Here is a 17,897-nt window from a genome sequence, read left to right on the forward strand (position 1 = left end):
GGCAGGCCTTAGAACTGCAACAGGGCAATGACAGGGAGGCAGCCAGGAACAGCTTCTCAGATTCCCCCCACTCCCCATTTCCTTTAGGGTCCTCTCACCTCCCCCCATCCCCAGAGTCTACAGCCTTTCCACATGGGATCCCCACATACACAACTTCAAGCCATTCGACCCCCTGGGGAACAGGGAACTCTCTGTGGTTCAAAGTGCCCTGGAGCATCCATAGATGGCCTAATGCTCTCTTGTGGCCTGACAATCCAATCAGACCTCCTGCATAACCCAGCCCAGACAATTCCACCAACAATTCTGCATCAGACCATCCCTTCTGGTCATCACTCCTCTCTCCCCAGCTGGCCACAGCTTAGGGCATCTAGGATGGGGCTGGGAGTGCAAAATTGGGGGGAAACAGGGACTTACGGAGGGAGTGAAATCTCCACACATGGGCTGCAGACTCAGGAACATGGTCTCTCTTTCAGCTTCTGCCTTGGAGCTGAAGACCATCTCCTGCTGTCACTTCAGCACTGCCCCAACCCTTCCCAGCTGCCCCAACACCTGTCTGTCAGGAGGGGATAGCCCAGACCTGGGAACTCCTGGCCAGATCCAGCTGAACGCAGGGCCAAGGGGAGAGGCTGCTCTGCTAAGGAAGAGTTACAACCCATTTTCAATCCTGCTGCCATTAACCAGCAGAGAGGGAGAGGAGGAAATGGAAGAGCTGGGGATAGTAAGGGGCTCGGTGCTGAGAGGCTCACCACTGAGCCACATCCCAGGCCCTTTGAGACTCCGGGATTGGGGGATTCGGCCGACAGCCTCCCAGTCAGCAAGTCACTCAGAGAGCCCCAGGTCTCCTCAGAGCCTCTGGCAGATTGTAAACCGGAAATAGAGCCTGGCAGGAGGAGGAGGAGGAAATAGGGTGCTCCGTCCCCATGGGGTGTCTGGAGCAATCAAAGGCTCCGTTTTCACATCCCCCACCTGGGACAGTGGCCCAGAGATGTATCATGATTCTAGTTCAGCTGTGGTTCCAGCCACGCGCACAGACTGGGAGACTGAGACACACCTGCCCACAGCTCACCCACACTGCCCACTCAGCCACATCGGGGAGGCTGGGCCACAACCCAGCTCCGGCAGGAGTCCATCTCAGGGGGGCAAAAGGCCTATTGCCCCCTTGGTTCATCCCGTGTCCCAGCTCCAGCTGCACTCTGAGAGAGGCACAGCATGGGTAAGCACACTGCAAGGGGGAAGAGTGCTCACAGTTTGCCAAGGGACAGCCCCGGTCCTGTCATGGGGCGCCAGACCCGGCTGTTTCGGGAACATAGGCACAGACCCCACACAAGCCCTCCCAGGGCAAGAACACTCCATCTCCAGCAAGCCTGCCTGCAGTGGAGGAGGATGGGGTGGTTAGTATCCCCTGAGCCATGACCCAGTGGGGCAGCCAACCAGCATGCAGCCCAGACTGCCGTGCGGACCCACCCAGCCCCATCCAGGTGCATCCTTTTGGCCATTGCATTCCTTCAAGGGGAAGATGGTGTTATTGTTGAAATGCTATGGTAGGGCTGGCAGGCAGAAGCTAAGCTAGCTCTCCTTCCTACCCAGTGCCAGGCCCTCCCCTAACACACCACTGCATCAGCCTTGCACTGCAGGACACTGTACGACATAGCAAGGTTTGCACAGTGCCATTGCAGCATTGGGACAGTGCATGGATCAGCGTTCATGTTGCACTCCCCATCGGTACCCAGCCCAGCCTGGGGAAGTTAACGATCCAACCAGTGGACCAAATTCGGTGATGAATCCTGGTCCATTGCCAACTGAGGCACATTGCACATATGCTAAGAAGAGAAGATCACCCTGCAGCCTTCCTGGGAGCTGAGGTTGGGAAACAGACCTGACCATCCGAACGGGAAATCCCCACCCAGAATGGGGCACGGGGCAGCCTAGCAGTAGCTAAGCATAGCTAAATCGCAGCCCACATTCACAGTGTGGACACAGACCCATGGGTAAGAACCACTGGGCCAGCAGGCCTCCCTCCCCTGCTAAACCCATAAGAGTTTGCAAAACTGGGATCCCTCCAGGTCATTCTCTGCAGAAACTACAAGCCTCACTTCGAACACACGATACCGGCCCTGCTACCCAACCACATGCAGGCTTCTCGACAGCTTGGGTCGCACACCCTGACAGCTACAGGGTCGTGCACCCTGATCAGAAGACCGAAAACCACCGGTGCTCAGTCTCAAAGCAAGAGGACGGCCCAGCATGAGCCAGCGTCTACTCAAAGGCCCCGTCCACACTAGAAAGGGCGCTATACTGGGGCAGCACGCTGTACAGACTAAGGACCAAATACAACAGTGACAGGCAGGACTGGAACAGCAGCTGGGGGCTGGGGGTCGGGAGCGAGGTGCATAGCCAGAGCGGCAGGGATGTGGGAGGGTTCAGAAGAGAGGACATGACTAGAGCACAGAGCCTGGGAGAAGGCAAAGTGCCTAGCCACACTGCATCCGCCCTGTAACAGCCCCCTCCTTCATCTTCATCTGGGGGCGGTTGGGTCCTCCTTGCCTGCGAGCAGCTTCCCAAATGGTTAATTCATCTCACCGCAGGACTCCACTTCGCTCTGCCGAAACGACAGCCCAGGGCCATCCTCCTACCTACCTCACACACCCTACTTCAAACACTGCCTGCGCTGGATCCAGCCCGCCTAGCAACTGTGGCCACAGAGACGTGAGGCGGCCTTGTGTTCTCACCACCCGCCCGAGCCAGCGGTTCAGGAACCTCCGCACCCATAACAAGAAGGAGCCAGTCAGAGCTAGTGGCTTCGATGCTGCCCATCTGTTCCCTTGCCGAAGGCATCAGGCACATGGGGGAGGTGAATGGAGAGCGCTTTCCCACTGTCAGCCTTCCTCCCTGCCCCTCTCCTCCAGCCCTCCCAGCAGGGAAGTCAGCTTTGCTCAAGTGTTTAGCAGGAGACTGAGTGAAAGGGTCAGAGAAGCCCATATCCCCAAAGGGAGAGGGAACTCCAGGGGGCTGCCAATAATCGTTAACACCTGGGACAAAGGATTGCCCATGCCATAGGATCCCCCTGCTAGGAGCCTGCTGGAGCAGCACTTACAGGGAAGGCACTGAGCTCTCTGCACTGGGGCCAAAGTATTACCCAGGCACCCTGCAGGCAGCTCCAAAGATAGGGGATGACAGGACCAGGGAACTGAGAGGGACATTCAGGCCAGCCAAAGCTCAGGGGAGCAGGGCAGGTAGGCGTGGGGGGGAGGGACAGCCTGGTGAGCAGCTGCAGCCCCCCTTTCGTCCTTCACAGCAACTAGGCAGGAGCGCACAAGTGACCTTCCAGTGGGACTGAGCCCAGTGGGGGATGTCTGTTCCCAGAGGGCAGGAGAGGAAAGCGAGACACTCAGCGGGTCACTGGCAGGCCTAGATGGGACACAGCAGCCCCTGCAGGGACAGATGACAATGCAAAGACAGCAGCCCCAGAGAGACTTCCTCTGGGAGGCAGTGACCCGGAAGAGCTCCATGGGAAAGGGAGCCCAGGGGAGGGAAAGGTGACAGGAATGTGGGAGCGAGTGGCTGCTGGGGGGAACAGGGCCGCTCCTGCCCTACACGTCCCCCAATTCTCCATGGGAGTGTCCTGATGAACCAAGAGCCCTGGAGACTGGATTCCTCCATCCCAGCACGGGCAGCAGCAGCCCAAGCTCCCCCAGCAGAGCATCTGCTCTTCCCTGGAAGGCACCCCCCCACTCAGGCCTACAGGGGAGCCCCGTTGCCAACATGTTCTCCAGTCTCAGCCTCCGCTATGACTGTCGAAAGCGAGACCAGTCAGTGATACTGCACCACAGGCTCCTGGCGCGGGACTGAGAACGGGCAGACTCGTTTCACACAGGCCACCCGTGGCAATCCTCTCTTAGCACAGCTTGAGACAGCCAGAAGGCAATATTGCTACCTCACAGGGTCACAGCAATGGTCCAGAGAGCTGGAAGCATGCGAACATAGATACACGCCTGCCCACACACACGCACAGGTATGTGCCCTCCCATGCGTAGGAATACCGGTGAATACAAACACTCATGACTATACACAGCATTGCCAAGTTCTCATAGCAAACCATGCCGTGTTGAACATGTGCTGTAAAGAAGCAGGCTAAGGGAGCTATATTTGGTCAGCTCGGATGGACTGTCTGTCCCTACGTCTTCCAGCAGACCATAAGAGATAACTGCCTGCTGCCCAGTGGGGCCGACCTTGCAGCAATACCAGTGAAGAAGAGACACAACCCATCCCATTCCACTGGCTGGTGCACTGGCTAGGGGGAGCTACTGAGGTGGCTCACTGAGCCCCAGGGCATAGCAGAAGCTAGGCAGAGGGAAGATCACACATAGCTCCACACCCCCTGATGGTGGGCCAAGGAGCAGAATGACCCTCAAAGGAAGCCTTTAGTCAGCGTTCAGGCGGGGATTTCCAAAGGAGTGAAAGAGAATTGGGTACTCAGTGCCCACTGCATCCAAATGGAGCAGGGCACTGCACCTCCCACCAGGCTCCTCTGCAAAGCCCAGCGTGAGTGACTACACCTTGTGCCGTCAGACTGCAGGGCCATGCAGAGGGGGTCTCAGGCCTCTGTCAGAGGCTCCAGGGAGACGAGAGGGACAGTGCTGGCATTCTGTAACCGGGGCAGCAGGAGCAATGCAGCTTCTGTCCCTATCATGCTGCTTACTCCTGTGTTCAGTGCCTGGGCACTGCGGTGATGGGAGCAGGCTGGGATCCTCCCTCTTGTAGGATCGGGGTGAAATGGCTGCTGCAGACTGCAGCACAGGCAGGTCCCTTCAGCTGCCAACTTCACAATGATCTTGCTGGTGAAGCAGAGCAAGCCCTGCCTCTCCCTCCTGGGCAGTTACCTGTTTCTCAGTCATGGCATAGATGTGCTGGCGGTCAGGGCTGAGCACCAGGTCTCGCAGGATGGAGCTGCCCTCGTGGGCCACGACGTTCTCATACTGCAGTGCTGGGCGCCCGCTGGGACTGGTCAAGTCCACCAGGATCTGCGGAGGAGAGGGGAGAGGATTAGCACGGTCTCCCATGCAGGGTAACTCTGTAGTGGCTCAGGGAGGGGAAACGCTGCAGTCACAGCAATGAGGCATGCACAGAGGGGTTTCAATCACGCATGGACCCGAGTCAGGAGGCCTCAATCTCCCCTTCCCCCAACACTCCACCTTGTCACCTTCCACAAGTCTCCGCCCTGCGCTGTTTCCAGCCAGGACCACAAGCGGTGACAAGGGCCATTGCTGACTTCATGAAAATCAGACAGCGGCAGAAATCAACCCGGTGAGAAAGACCCTCAGGCTCCAGGCCTCGGAGGGGCTTTGGCTGCCACAGGAAAGCACCAGAGCAGCAGCCCAGGCTCAGGAAAGCTCTCCAGACCCTCTCTGCCATCTGGCAGATGTAATGCACTACTTTCCCGGGGCCCCTCCTTTCTCCTACACAATCTGCACACAAGCAGAGCGGGGTGCTGGGGGTAGGCCCACCCAGGGCAAGACTGTGCCCTCAGTCTGTTCTCCAGTCCCAGAGTTCAGTTGTCAACATTCCTAGCAACGGGGCTGTCGCCCTGGGGACAGTATCAGGAAATCCTGCCATTTACTCATCCCACACTTCCCCTTGCTCACTTTCATCCCACTGCTCCTCATTCCACCCCACTGGCTCAGTCTCAGGCAGCCAATCCCTTCTGGCATTTACCCTCTCAGAGAGGCACAGGCAGAAACTGCCTTCCCATTCATCGTCATTCAGCCAGACTATGCAGACTTCTTCGCTCTGTTCATCCCTCCCCAGAAGCCAAGCCCTGCAGCCACCTGGTTATTTTTGCTGCTTTCCTCTGAGCTCCCTCCAGTCTGTCAATATCTTTTGAGCGTGGAGGAGGCCAGAATTCCCAGGTCAGTGTCCCCAGAGCTGTGAAGAAAGGGCCTCGTGTCCCCTTGCTCTGGGATGTGGTGCCCCTTGTACAGAAGAGCCCAGAACTGAGCCATGTCTGACAAGGGGCAGGGGGATTTGACACAGTAATACCCAGAAAGGGCTACCACCTCCATAGGCCAGTCTCCCTTGAGACTCAAGGAAGATCTCAAGGCTTCAAGGCGTAATTCTGGGTTGGGCCTAGGAAGGTCTAGGGATCCCACTGTACAACAGAGAGAAGACAGGGTCAGCAGAGGTTCAGAAAGCAGCTCTGTTCCCTGAGCTGGGCAGGGCCACAGCAAATGTTTTAATCCCTTTATGGCTCCCTTTTACATTAAAACTCTTCCTAAATGCCTTGCTTTCTCACCGTACTGTCAATAACCACATTAGGAGCACTACTGGGACAGTCACCCACAAGGTGGGGGTTAAATTCAGCAGGGCTAGTTCTCTGAACCCAATTGCCCCTCCCTGCTTGCAACAAATACTTACACTCACAGACTTTAAGGGCAGAAGGGACCACTGTGATGATCTAGTCTGACCTCCTGCACATTGCAGGCCACAGAACCTCACCCACCCACTCTTGTCATAGACCCCGAACCTCTGGCTGAGTTACTGCCATCCTCAAATCATGATTTAAAGACTGCAAGTTACTGAGACCCCACCATTTACTCTAGTAAGTGCCCCTTCCCCATGACTCTAGTAAGTCTTACTCTAGTAAGACTAGTAAGTGCCCCTTCCCCATGCTTCAGAGGAAGGCGACCTCCCCCCGCAACATACACACACACACAAGGTCTCTGCCAACCTGACTGGGGGGAGGGGGGGCATATTCTTTCCCAACCCCAAATATGGTGATCAGTAGACCATGAGCATGTAGGCAAGACCCACCAGCCAGACACCTGGGAAAGAATTATCTGCAGTAACTCAGAGCCCTCCCCATATAGTGTCCTGTCTCCAGCCACTGCGGATATTTGCCCCACTTCCACTTTCAGCTAATGGGGTAGCCTGGGAACCTAGCAGAATCCAGCAGCCCCTGGCCTTCAGCAGCCTCCATGGAGAAGGCATCTCGGAACTGGAGCAGGATGCCCCACATCCATTCCCAGGAGGAATCCAGACACACAGAGAAAGGGGCATCCTCCAGAGCCTCCTGCCCCTGCTAACAAAGCCAGCACCCGTGACCCTGTCACTCACTCACTCTTAGCCCTTGGCCCCTGGGAGTGGGACACTGCCATTCTGCATGGATCTGGCATTCAGATGATAAAAGCAGCCTCGGGACAGGCCAGAGCCTTTGTGGGCATGTTCTTCGCACCAGTGAGTCTCTTGGGGTGCAGGCAGAGAGACAGGCTTGTTCACCACTAGCAAATGGGAAATAGAATACTGGCTAGTAACCAGAGCCATGCTCCTGCCGGGACAAATGGGGAGTGCCAGGCAAGAGATCTCGGAGCCTTCACAGCACAAACCCTGCCCCAAAACATCCAATGCACTGGCTGCTAAAAGCAAAGGGACAACAAAAATAAGCTTCTCCAACCCCTGCAGAGTAACCCCCTCCTGCCCTACCCAGCACCCTAAAGCCTGCTGAAAGCTTTGCAGTCCCCGCTGCAATAAACAGACTCCAGCATTTGCATAGTTCCCAATCAGGCAGAGGATACGGGGCTGGAAAGGCAGGATCCCAGTGTGCGGTTCATTAGCATGGAAATGTATGCGGCTCACAAACAAACCAGGGCCTGTTTAATTAGAGCGGTGCCTTTGATTCACCACCAGCATCCCGCATGCACCAGCCCCGGATTATTTTTAGTCAGTTTTACAAAACAAATGTATTTAATTAAGAGAGACACCCCTGAGCTACTAGAGAAAGAGGACGGCTCCACGTGGTGGGGAGATGGGCTGCCCCCTCGCAGGGTGCAGGGCACTGGGGCCTATGGACAGAGTGTAACTCTGCAGGGAGGAGCTGACAGCTGCTTGGGGAGCCGCAGGCAGGAGCTGAAGTGTGTGCCTGTAGCCACTGATTTCTCCTGCAAGCGCTGCACTCCCCTCCCCTTTAGTGGCACTCCCCATCCTGTTACCAGTGCTTCCCGCCGTGCCATCGGTATGGGCCCTGCTCCCCTCCCCTTATCGGCACTCCCCACCCCATTACCAACGTTCCCTGCTGTGTGGTCGGCATGGGCCCTGCTCCCCTCCCCCTTACCAGCACTCCCCACCCCGTCATCAGTGCTCCCCAGCCCACCCCCAACTAGGCCTCCACTCCCTTCCCTGCCACAGCTGGGCTTCCGCTCCCCTTCCCCTTGCTGACAAAGGCACCAGTCCCCTCCCCATTACTAACCCTCCATTTTATGCCCCTCAAAGGACTGCCCCCCTTTTCATTAATGATGCCTCTGTTCCCTTCCCCCTCTGCACCTTTCTGGGTACCCCTCTGCTCAGATTTGGGACCTCAGGCTTGATCCTCCCTCAGAACCCAAACAAGAGCAAAGCTTCCGGGGTGCACCCAGCACTAGCGCACCCAACAGTGCTGCGCGGGGAACAGAGCAGCACGCCAGGAGTCAGGGCACCTGAGCTCTACTCCTGGCTCCAGCCGCAGCTCCAGACATGACCCTTTGCAAGCCACCTCCACCGTGTCTCTGCAAAAGGTATAATGCTCCTGCCCTATTTTAGCAGGCACTGCCTGATGGTGCTCTAATGAAAAGTGCTTCACGAGGGATAAGCACTGTCTGTGCCTAATGGCGAAAGCCTGGCCAAAAGCTTCCCCACCCTGACCTGAAGGGAGTACAACCCACACTGTCCAGGGGCAGAGGCTGTGTGTGTGTACAGCACCTAGCACAACAGGGTACTGGTTTACGACCGGGGCTCCTAGGCACTACCACAATACAAATAACAACCAGCACCAATAGGGGCTGAGCGCAAGTCCCAGCTCCCCGAACTCCTGACACACACGGCGTTCGGGCTCCTAACAGGCAGCGTGCCCTGAATAGAGAGCTGGGGCTGATTGTGTCCTGCCCATGCCCACACACACAGCATCAAAGCCATGGGCACCTCCTTCACTTTCCCCTGCAATCCGGCACGGGCTTTCCCACAGGCTGTGGCAATGTCACAAATGCACCTTCCTTTCCAACCCTTTTACAGGCCACAGTCACAGCGCCAAGAAATCAATATAGTCTTACCCTGGTTTTAAAATAGATCTATGGGTGGCTGTCACTCCGTCAGTAATTTTTAACTAGTGGGGTAATTTCCCCATTACACTATTGCAGTGTGCAGTGCTGGGAAATAGAAAGAGACATTAAAAATAACAGACGTTAAGCACTTCGAGCTAATGCAAGGCTTCAGGAAAAGCTTCAGAATAATTGCTCCAGGCCAAAGAGGGATGGAGCTGAGCCCCTAATAGCGCGACACACACTAGAAGGGAGTACATGACCCTCACCAAGGCAGGCAGACAGAGACACACAACTCTCTTGCACCTGGGCATCTCTTCTCTTGCGAAAGGAGAGGCCAGAGACAGCAGACGGGCAGTGTCAAAGGCAACACACAGCAACTTAGGGGTCTGGGAGCACAGAATTGAAGTTTGAGAGGCAGTGGGAAGGGGGGATTAAACTACTACTGGGTTGTCAAAGGGCCCTAAGGCGGGGCGGGGGGAAAGAGGGGAGGACTTTTAAGGGTCCGAAGTATCACTTACAGTTCATAGTAGGTAAATTAAAGGGAGTGAAAGGCTTGGGGAGAGCAACATTCCAGGAGTGGGGGAACCTTTCAGCAATGCACCTCACCATCCCCACCTCTGGGGAAGGCTTGCTACAGTGCACCTCACCCACCTTAGCTCCCCAAACCCTCACCACCCTCACCCCTGGGGAAGGCTGGCTACGGTGCACCTCACCCACCCTAGCTCCCCAAACCCTCACCACCCCCACCCCCGGGGAAGGCATCATGCCCAACAGGATTACTGTCTAGCCCCTTCACTTTTATTCTTAATTCAGAAACAGGCTGGGAGAAGGACAGAAAGTGGAGAGGGAAAACCTCTCCCACAGTGAGATGGGCTAGACTGGGAAAGTTTCCTTGCAGGGAAGGGGCAGGAGAACCAACACTTTGCGGGGTGGGTGGGGGCGGCGGGAAGGATTTAACACTGGACTAGAGAATAAGACTGGGGGATACCTGCCCTGCCCTGCGCCTCATGGGGGGAATGGATGCGATGGGACCTTGTAGTCTTTGGGGGGGGTTTTCCAAGCCTTCAGCTGGTAGGACGGGGAAACTCTAGTACAACCAGGGTGTCACATGCAGAATGTACCCTCTAAAAGGCAACAGCCATTGAACTTTGCTACAGGCAGCTCTGAGGAATCTGCTTCCATCTCCCATCTCCAGTGCGTGGGGGGTATTTGAGGGATGGGGAGGAGGATGCAGGTTAATCATAGCAAACCCCTCCCTCCCCCCAGGAACCATGTTTCTTCCTGCCTACCCAGCTCTCCTTCACCCAGGGGAAAAGACCGTTACCAAAAAAAACTCTATTAACCTTTCTCCTCATCCTGATGCTGATAATTACCCAATACTAATAATTACTCGTGCTAATTTCTCACTCAGAATTCCTGCCCTCGTTCTGCCTGTCTTGTGTGAGCTGAGCTGAGTCCGCAGCCAGGAGTTACAGGCTGGCTTCAGGCAGCAGCCTTAATGCGCTGTATCACAGAGGGAGAGAGGCAAAGGGGAGGCTGGAAGGAGGCCCCCCAGGAGAAGAAGGGACTCTGAGTCCCTGAGGGGCAGGCTGAGATGGAGAAGCCACATGGGGAGGGTGTCTCTGCCGGAAGGCCAGCAGGAGCAGTACGTTAAGGCCCTAGGAAAGGTGCAGCCTCTTCTGCCCACCACTGTCAACACAAGGCGTGCCAGAGGGAACCAAAAAGAGCGGGTGCTGGCCAGGTTGGGGAGCCATGCTGGGCGATGGGGGGAAAATAGGGGGATCCCCAAAAACACCTCACCACAAATAAATGTGTGGTTGAACATTAGAACTCCCTTCAGACTGTAGGCCCCTGTTCTCGGTGAGCTGCACCAGCTAGCTCCAGAGGACAATCCAAGGCATGAAAGCCTCTGGGAAACCTCTCTTGTTTAGGGGAGGCTACCTGCGCCGTGTTTCATCTGCAGGACACGGAGCCCCCACAGCATTGCAACAGTGCCATCTCTAGCATGGACACCACTGAACAAACACAGACCACTCACTCAGCAAAAATGTACAACGCAGTCAAACCCCACTGCTCCAGGGAACGCGGCAACCCCAACACCTAGCTCAGAGGCATGAATTCTTCAAGCAATCAATGGATATGAGCAGAGCTGGGTGGACTTCACACCAAGCTGGGCTGATTCAGGGGAGCAGGTGGGAACCCTTAAGCTAAACAAGGAGGGTTCGAGAGGTGCCCTGCCTCCAACCAGGCAAAATTTGGCAGTTTCATTTCAAGCTTTTGACTTTGCTCGATCCCCAGTGAGAAGCGGAACCGAGGAAATGGGCCAATGACCCAAGCCAGCTGAGTCGCATTGATCAAGCCACGAGACTAGCGCACTGCACTGCAGAGCAACGTCTCAACAACCACAAGGCCCAAAGTACTCAAGATCCACAAGATCCCAGGGCACAGGATGGATGCAGTCTGTCCCTTTGAGCTGAATGGACTCCTTACCCTCCCCTCCTCTTCCCTGATACAACCCAATCCTTTCCATCTTGTGCACGAGCAGAGCTCTTCCAGCTCCTTCCTCTCCCTGAAGCGAAAAGTGCTGGTTGTCTGGAACCACCCCTGTCCAAATTTACACAGGCCAGCAGCCCAAGTGCTCCACGGCTGGGTGCAGTGCTATCCCCACAGAGGAACTAGATCAAGCTGTTACCTCTGCTGCCATGGCAGTGGGGCTGCTATTTCTGGAGGGTATGACCCAAACGTGGGAGGAGACTGGAACAAGGAAATTACAGGGTGAGATTTTTAAGGGACCAACTCTAAAAAACTGCTCGTGGCCTGAGGCTGGTTTGCAAGTAATACACGTGCAAAAGTATCTCCATGGGGGCATGTGCAAATAGCAGGTCAGGAGCTGGTCTCCCTTTCCATGCGAGCAATCAGAGGATTTTCCTTTGCAGTCAAAGGGGCAGCACTTTTGCAGACTAAGGCCTGGGGCTTGTGGAAGTGTGCCCGTCAGGTTCTCACAGAAGCACCCAGCAAAACCCCTCATCAGAAGTTTTAAAAACTGCTTGAAAATGAATCCTAACTGAGCGCGTGACCCTGCCGAGTGAGCTAGGTCAGCTTTGCAGCAGCGGGATACACGGGCACAGCAGTGCAATGGCATGGGATGTGCATTCTAGAGAGGTATTCTCTCTGTGTCGCAGGGGAGACCTCTTCCCCACGACACACATACACTGGGAGAGGAGAACTCCTGAAGATGATCAAGAAAAGGACTGCGTGCAGTCACCTTGGAGGTTATAATACTTTGCCTTTCCAAAGCACCCTCTCTCCAAGAATCTCAAAGCATTTTACAAACATCAGTTACATTAAGAATACCCATGCCTGGCAAGTCAATGCAAGTCTCACCAGTCCCCTTTTACAGATGAGGAAAATGAAGTGCAGAGAGGGGTCACACTCTGGAGTCCGTGGCAGAGCCTGATATAGTGCCTTAACCACAAGACTGTCCTTCCTCTCCTGATCTCTGGGTAGAAGTGTCAGAGACAGGTGCAAGCAGAGCTGACTCCCTGTGGGAACAGGAAGCAGGGTCTGGGAAGGTTACATCCAAGCATGGGCTAGGAGGAGCTTAAGGGAGGGGACGACATTCCTGAAATGCAATATGCAGAACCTGCTGCTTTCTTGTCTCCCTACACCAGGGGCCCCCAACATGGTGTTCGTGGGCGCAATGGCGCCCGCCGGGGCAGTTGTGTGCGCCCGCAGGACACCACACCGCCGAAATGCAGCCGCCAAGTGCGGCTGCCTGAGAACCGCCCACCGAAATGCGTTGCCGTTTCTCGGCAGCATTTTGGTGGCAAGACTTCTATCCACTGCCGCTTCTCGGCGGCATTTCAGTGGCGGGGTGTTTGGCGCCCACCACAGTCTGTTGAGACTAGGAATGTGCTATTCCCACAGAAAGGTTGGGGACCACTGCCCTACACACACATTCACTCCCTGGCACTCTGCCTTATTTCTCAGCTCTTTTCCTCTTAAACTGAACTCAACATTAATGGGGGACATCTACTCCCAAGGAGCACAAGAGCAGCAGGACCCAGCCAGCAAAGGTTGCAGCTAAGCCAGAACCATGCCCAGCATGCCAGAGGCAGGTGCTTATCTAAAGGAGACACACTTTGATAAAGATACAGGCTCCAAAGGGCAGTGTTAAACTGACCTCTGCAAATCACCTCAGGTGGAGGTCAGGGTCAGACACTGGCAGGAGGTTTGAAAGGGCTGGATGGTTTCAGGACTGCTAATAACAACATTTGTAGCTTGAGTTGCCAAGGGAAACCAGATCTCATGTTCCATGGTGTATGCCAAACATTTGAAGGGGTCAGAAAAGAATCTTCTCCATAACCCTCAATGTGATATTGCATAGACTGGGCAATTGTGTGCATTACAGGGGTTCTAACTTCATGCAAAAGTATCCCATAGCAGCCCAAGCTGGAGGTGGGATTCCAGCCTAAAGAGAGCAGTGGTCTGATATTCCGTGGTAGGCGAAGTGATACTGGACTCAATGGACCCTTGGTCCCATGCTGCAGCTATTCCTCAATTCCTAAGTGGCTGTGTGATTATAAGAGAGAAGGTGGGGGAGAAAATATCTGCTATTGGACCAACTTCTCTTGGCGAGAGAGATAAGCTTTTGAGCTTACACAGAGCTCTTCTGCAGGTGATTACAAGTCATTGTCATTCTCCAGGTGACAGGACAGGACAGGCCATTATGACTAGTTTTTCAGGGGAAGAATGGCCTCCCCTCAGCTTGACACTAACCCCAGCACAGGGAGGCAGGTCATAGGTAGCCAATGGTTGATGGCAAGTCAATCCAACCCCATTCACAGCAAGATTACGGTTAGTTCATGGCCTATTTCAGAGATTCGTGGCTAAACAGAGCCATTCCTCTGGCTGAGGTTTAGTTGGCTTCCCGCACCCTTCCATCGCCCCATGGATTCCAATTCCTGTCTTGCTCTGATTTTGCATCAGCTCCACTTGAAGCACCCTAACGAGTGCTCAGGATCAAGGAGCTGTTCAGAACATGTCCAAACCCAATAGAAGAGCGAGTTATGGGGATGGAGCAGCTACAAGTGCGACTGTTAGAAAAAAGCTGCAAACAGTCCGATCCCAGATGGAGACCCTCACAGTGTGCAGAGAGACAGGACTGAGACACGGCTGCGGTGCACACTGCTAGGCCAGCCACCTTCCCAGCTCTATGCTTCAGCGGACAGCCACTGCATTGATACACTGATGCTGGGAACCATGGTGCAGTGCTGATCAACATTCCCTAAGCACCAAAGGTATCTCAGAGCATCAGAATGTGCCTTCCCAGCATGCACTGCACAGCCTGGACAATGGGGACCCTAATACATGAACAGTCTGTGGAGGGGAATGTGGTTGTGAGTCGGGGGTAGATGGAGTGTACAGTCCCATCTGGGAAACTCCCCTATGACACATGGTTTTAACTAAAAAGAAAAGGAGTACTTGTGGCACCTTAGAGACTAACCAATTTATTTGAGCATAAGCTTTCGTGAGCTACAGCTCACTTCATCGGATGCATTCAGTGGAAAATGCATCCGATGAATGCATCCGATGAAGTGAGCTGTAGCTCACGAAAGCTCATGCTCAAATAAATTGGTTAGTCTCTAAGGTGCCACAAGTCCTCCTTTTCTTTTTGCGAATACAGACTAACACGGCTGTTACTCTGAAACATGGTTTTAACTGCTCTGCATCCTGCCAGGCAGCCAATACTCCTACATGCCCTAACCCGATGCCACTTCCCCCACACTGACATAGCAGTACATCACAGGATGAGCAATTGTAAATATCACAAGAGGTTTTCAGACGTTTCTTAAGGCTTCAGACCGCCCCCCACCACTCCCAAGACAGGATCGAAAGGTTTCCTGTGGTGCTCTTTCCCTCCAGGAGAGGTGTGACTGGTGGACCCTCAGCCGGGGAGGCCAGGTCCGGCTGCCAGTCATCACAGGGAAATGTTATTCCCCACTCAAATGGGTGGACTCTTATTTTGGGACACAGCAACGTAATCAGTCCCTTTGCATCATCACATGGCGATCCTGGCTGATGACATAATGGGGCTTAGCATGGTGACAGGAACACTAAGCATTGCATGATGCACTCTAGCTACATGATCATATGCTGTTTGTTCTACAGCAGTGTTTCTCAAATTTCATTTTACTGCAACCCCCTTCTGACAACAAAAAACTACTACACGACCCTGGGCAAGAGGGCCCAAGCCCAAGCCCCGCTACCCGGGGGGGTAGGTGGCAGGCAAAGCTCAAGGACTTAAGCCCTGGGCAGGGGGGTTGTAACCTGAGCCCTGCCACCTGGGGCTGAAGCCCTTTGGCTTCAACTTCAGCCCTGGGCAGTAGGGCTCAGACTTTGGCTTCAGCCCCAGGCCTCAGCAAGTCTGACACCAGCCCTGGCGACCCCATTAAAAGAGGGTCAAGACCCACTTTGGGGTCGCAACCCACAGTTTGAGAACCGCTGTTCTACAGGACCCCCACAACATTCAGTGCATGAGACGGAGACTCAATGAGGCAAAAGGCTGCAAAAAGAGAAAGGAAGACACTGGACTGGGATCCTGGCAAATTAAATTCAATTCCTGGCTCTGACACAGATTTCCCTCTGTGACATCAGGCATGGTTATCACAGTGTATACACACGGGGTTGCACAGTCCACCTTAACTGTGGCATTTCCTAACTTTCAAGGGTTTGACTTTGGAACATTAACGTTCTTTTAACATAGTTTTTTTTCCCTGCATAACTATTTCTATTACTGGAGCACCCAAAAGCTCCAGGCAGGATCTGCGCCCCAGGGCATTAGGCACCGTACAGACATGTCAACAATCTCTGCCATAAGGAACTTACAATATGAAGAGACGATGCAGTGGGTGAGCATGTCAGTTGGGGGCTGGGGGACAGTAATGAGAACATATTTCTCAGACACTAACAGTGGGCACAACTCAGTGGATGTGAATCCATTAGAAGGTTTCAATATTTTGCAGCCCCCCACTGACCGTCCCCCTCACTGTCAATAGCTGGCAGCATCACAGCAGAAGTAGGACTTGGAGGAAGACTGTGAAGGAGGACAGGGCTTTACGCATTAGTTCAGGGAGTGTGCACTATGTGTTGGGGATGGTGTGGAAGAAAGCACACAGCTGCCTGGGGAAAGTCTACAACACATTGGAATAATTCTCGGATTTTATCCGTGTCAGAGGATTTCCTCGGAGCTCCACGCTTGCTGGGGCTGGCCATACCCAGACCCCAGAGCACCCGTTCTCTTAACTAGGAGGAGGTAGGATACCTAGAGGAACAATGCAAGGGCTAGCCAAACAGGTCATTAGGCAGTATGTGATACAGCACATAAGCAGAAGGGCCAGTTTGGCTCATGTCCTTAGACCTTGTCCACAGAGGGAAGTTACACTGGATTAGAACATGTTGGCTTACACAAGGTTCAACAATCTGTGTAGACAAGGTCTTGTGTTTAATATTAGGCCACCTGGGCACAGTTAACTCTCAGGTCCAAAGGGTTCCCTCCAGGGTTATGCCCCTCCAGCTGACACAATGGTAACCATGGCCAGCTCTGCCAACACTGTATTTCCCAGGGTAGGCCAGGTTTAGAAGGTGCATCTTATGCTGGTGACAGCCCTAGAGATTGCAGCCCCTCTGCCTGAAAGTCAGAGAGAGCATGGGCAGGAGAAGTAGGGCAAGCTCCCCTCGCCCCCCAAAGGCCTTGGGCCTGCCCCAGAGAATCCCCTCGTAGAAGGAAAAGGAGAGTTCAGCATTTGGTAATTGCACTGAGACTCACCAACTCATTACACATATGTCCCAAGCAGCAGCCTGATGGAAGCAATTCTCAGCCACTCCCACCCTTGGCCTGGATCCAGCTGGCTCTTTCTCCCCTCACAGTGCTGGAGCTGTCTAGGCTCCCAGAAAGCGCTTCAATCTGGCACTTGCACCAGAAAGCACTCCAGCTGGGAGGGACGGCTGGACCCCAGAACCTGCACTGCAGAAAGGAGTCCATGGTGCTCACTGACTTTCACACTCCGCTGCTGTGCCCCTGGTTCTCCTCAGCCTGCGCCTCAGCTCTGCCTGAGCCCACCTCCCAGCCCAGCCTCACACAAAGCCACCTCACTCCACGGGGGAGAGGGAGGGAGGAGGCCTCAATGTTTCACACTCAGAGTAGCTCTGCCGAGGATGAAGCATCCTATCAAGACAGGGAATTAGGGGGGTGCTCCCAAACAGGGCTGATGATCAAACAGCAACACCACGATGTGGAAACAAAAGAGGCCAGGGGAGGGGACCTGACCCTCAGTGTCCCCCGCCTCCTTAGACGGGGTCACACCTCCCCTCTCCACAGCCACCTCCCTCTCCCTGGTCCCTACCCTGGCTCTCTTCCCACTTCCCCCAGTCCCTCCCTCCCTGAATTCAGCATCCCGTCCCCTCCCTCGCCCATCCCTGGGTCCCACCCAGTCTGTCTCTCCCCACTGAGGGCCCCTCCCTCTCCAGAGCCATCCCCCTGCCGGTCCCTACCCCCCTTGGCACAGCACTCGTGTTGCTTTGTACTCTTATCTGTGCGTGGCTGTGATTAATTCTCGGTGGCTGGCAGCAGCTACAAGATGGGGCGCTTTAGCCCGCTGCCATACTTCAAAGGCAGGGACTTATCTGCCTGAAACACACTTTGCAGCCTTTTCATGGGGACCCTTTCCAGTTCCACAGGCCAACGCAAGAGGGGCTTATTTATGGGACTGCATTTCAAAGGGCCCTTCCCTTCCCTCCCCCACCCCCCTTCTGGTCTGTGCTCGGCCCGGA

The 17,897-nt window shown here is 54.6% G+C and overlaps 1 protein-coding gene across 5 annotated transcripts in view; it reads right to left on the reverse strand.

Moving 5' to 3' along the window:
• PLXNA1 (plexin A1) overlaps positions 1-17,897 on the reverse strand; it is a 330,514-nt gene that overhangs the window by 141,034 nt on the left and 171,583 nt on the right. For all 5 annotated transcript variants that reach the window (XM_048856007.2, XM_048856005.2, XM_048856009.2 and 2 more), the window contains exon 4: positions 4,881-5,021. In XM_048856007.2, the coding sequence (XP_048711964.1) occupies positions 4,881-5,021 (141 nt within the window). The remainder of the gene's footprint in view (positions 1-4,880; positions 5,022-17,897) is intronic.

Source organism: Caretta caretta, chromosome 7 (genome assembly GCF_965140235.1).
Source record: "Caretta caretta isolate rCarCar2 chromosome 7, rCarCar1.hap1, whole genome shotgun sequence".
Classification (NCBI taxonomy): domain Eukaryota; kingdom Metazoa; phylum Chordata; order Testudines; family Cheloniidae; genus Caretta; species Caretta caretta.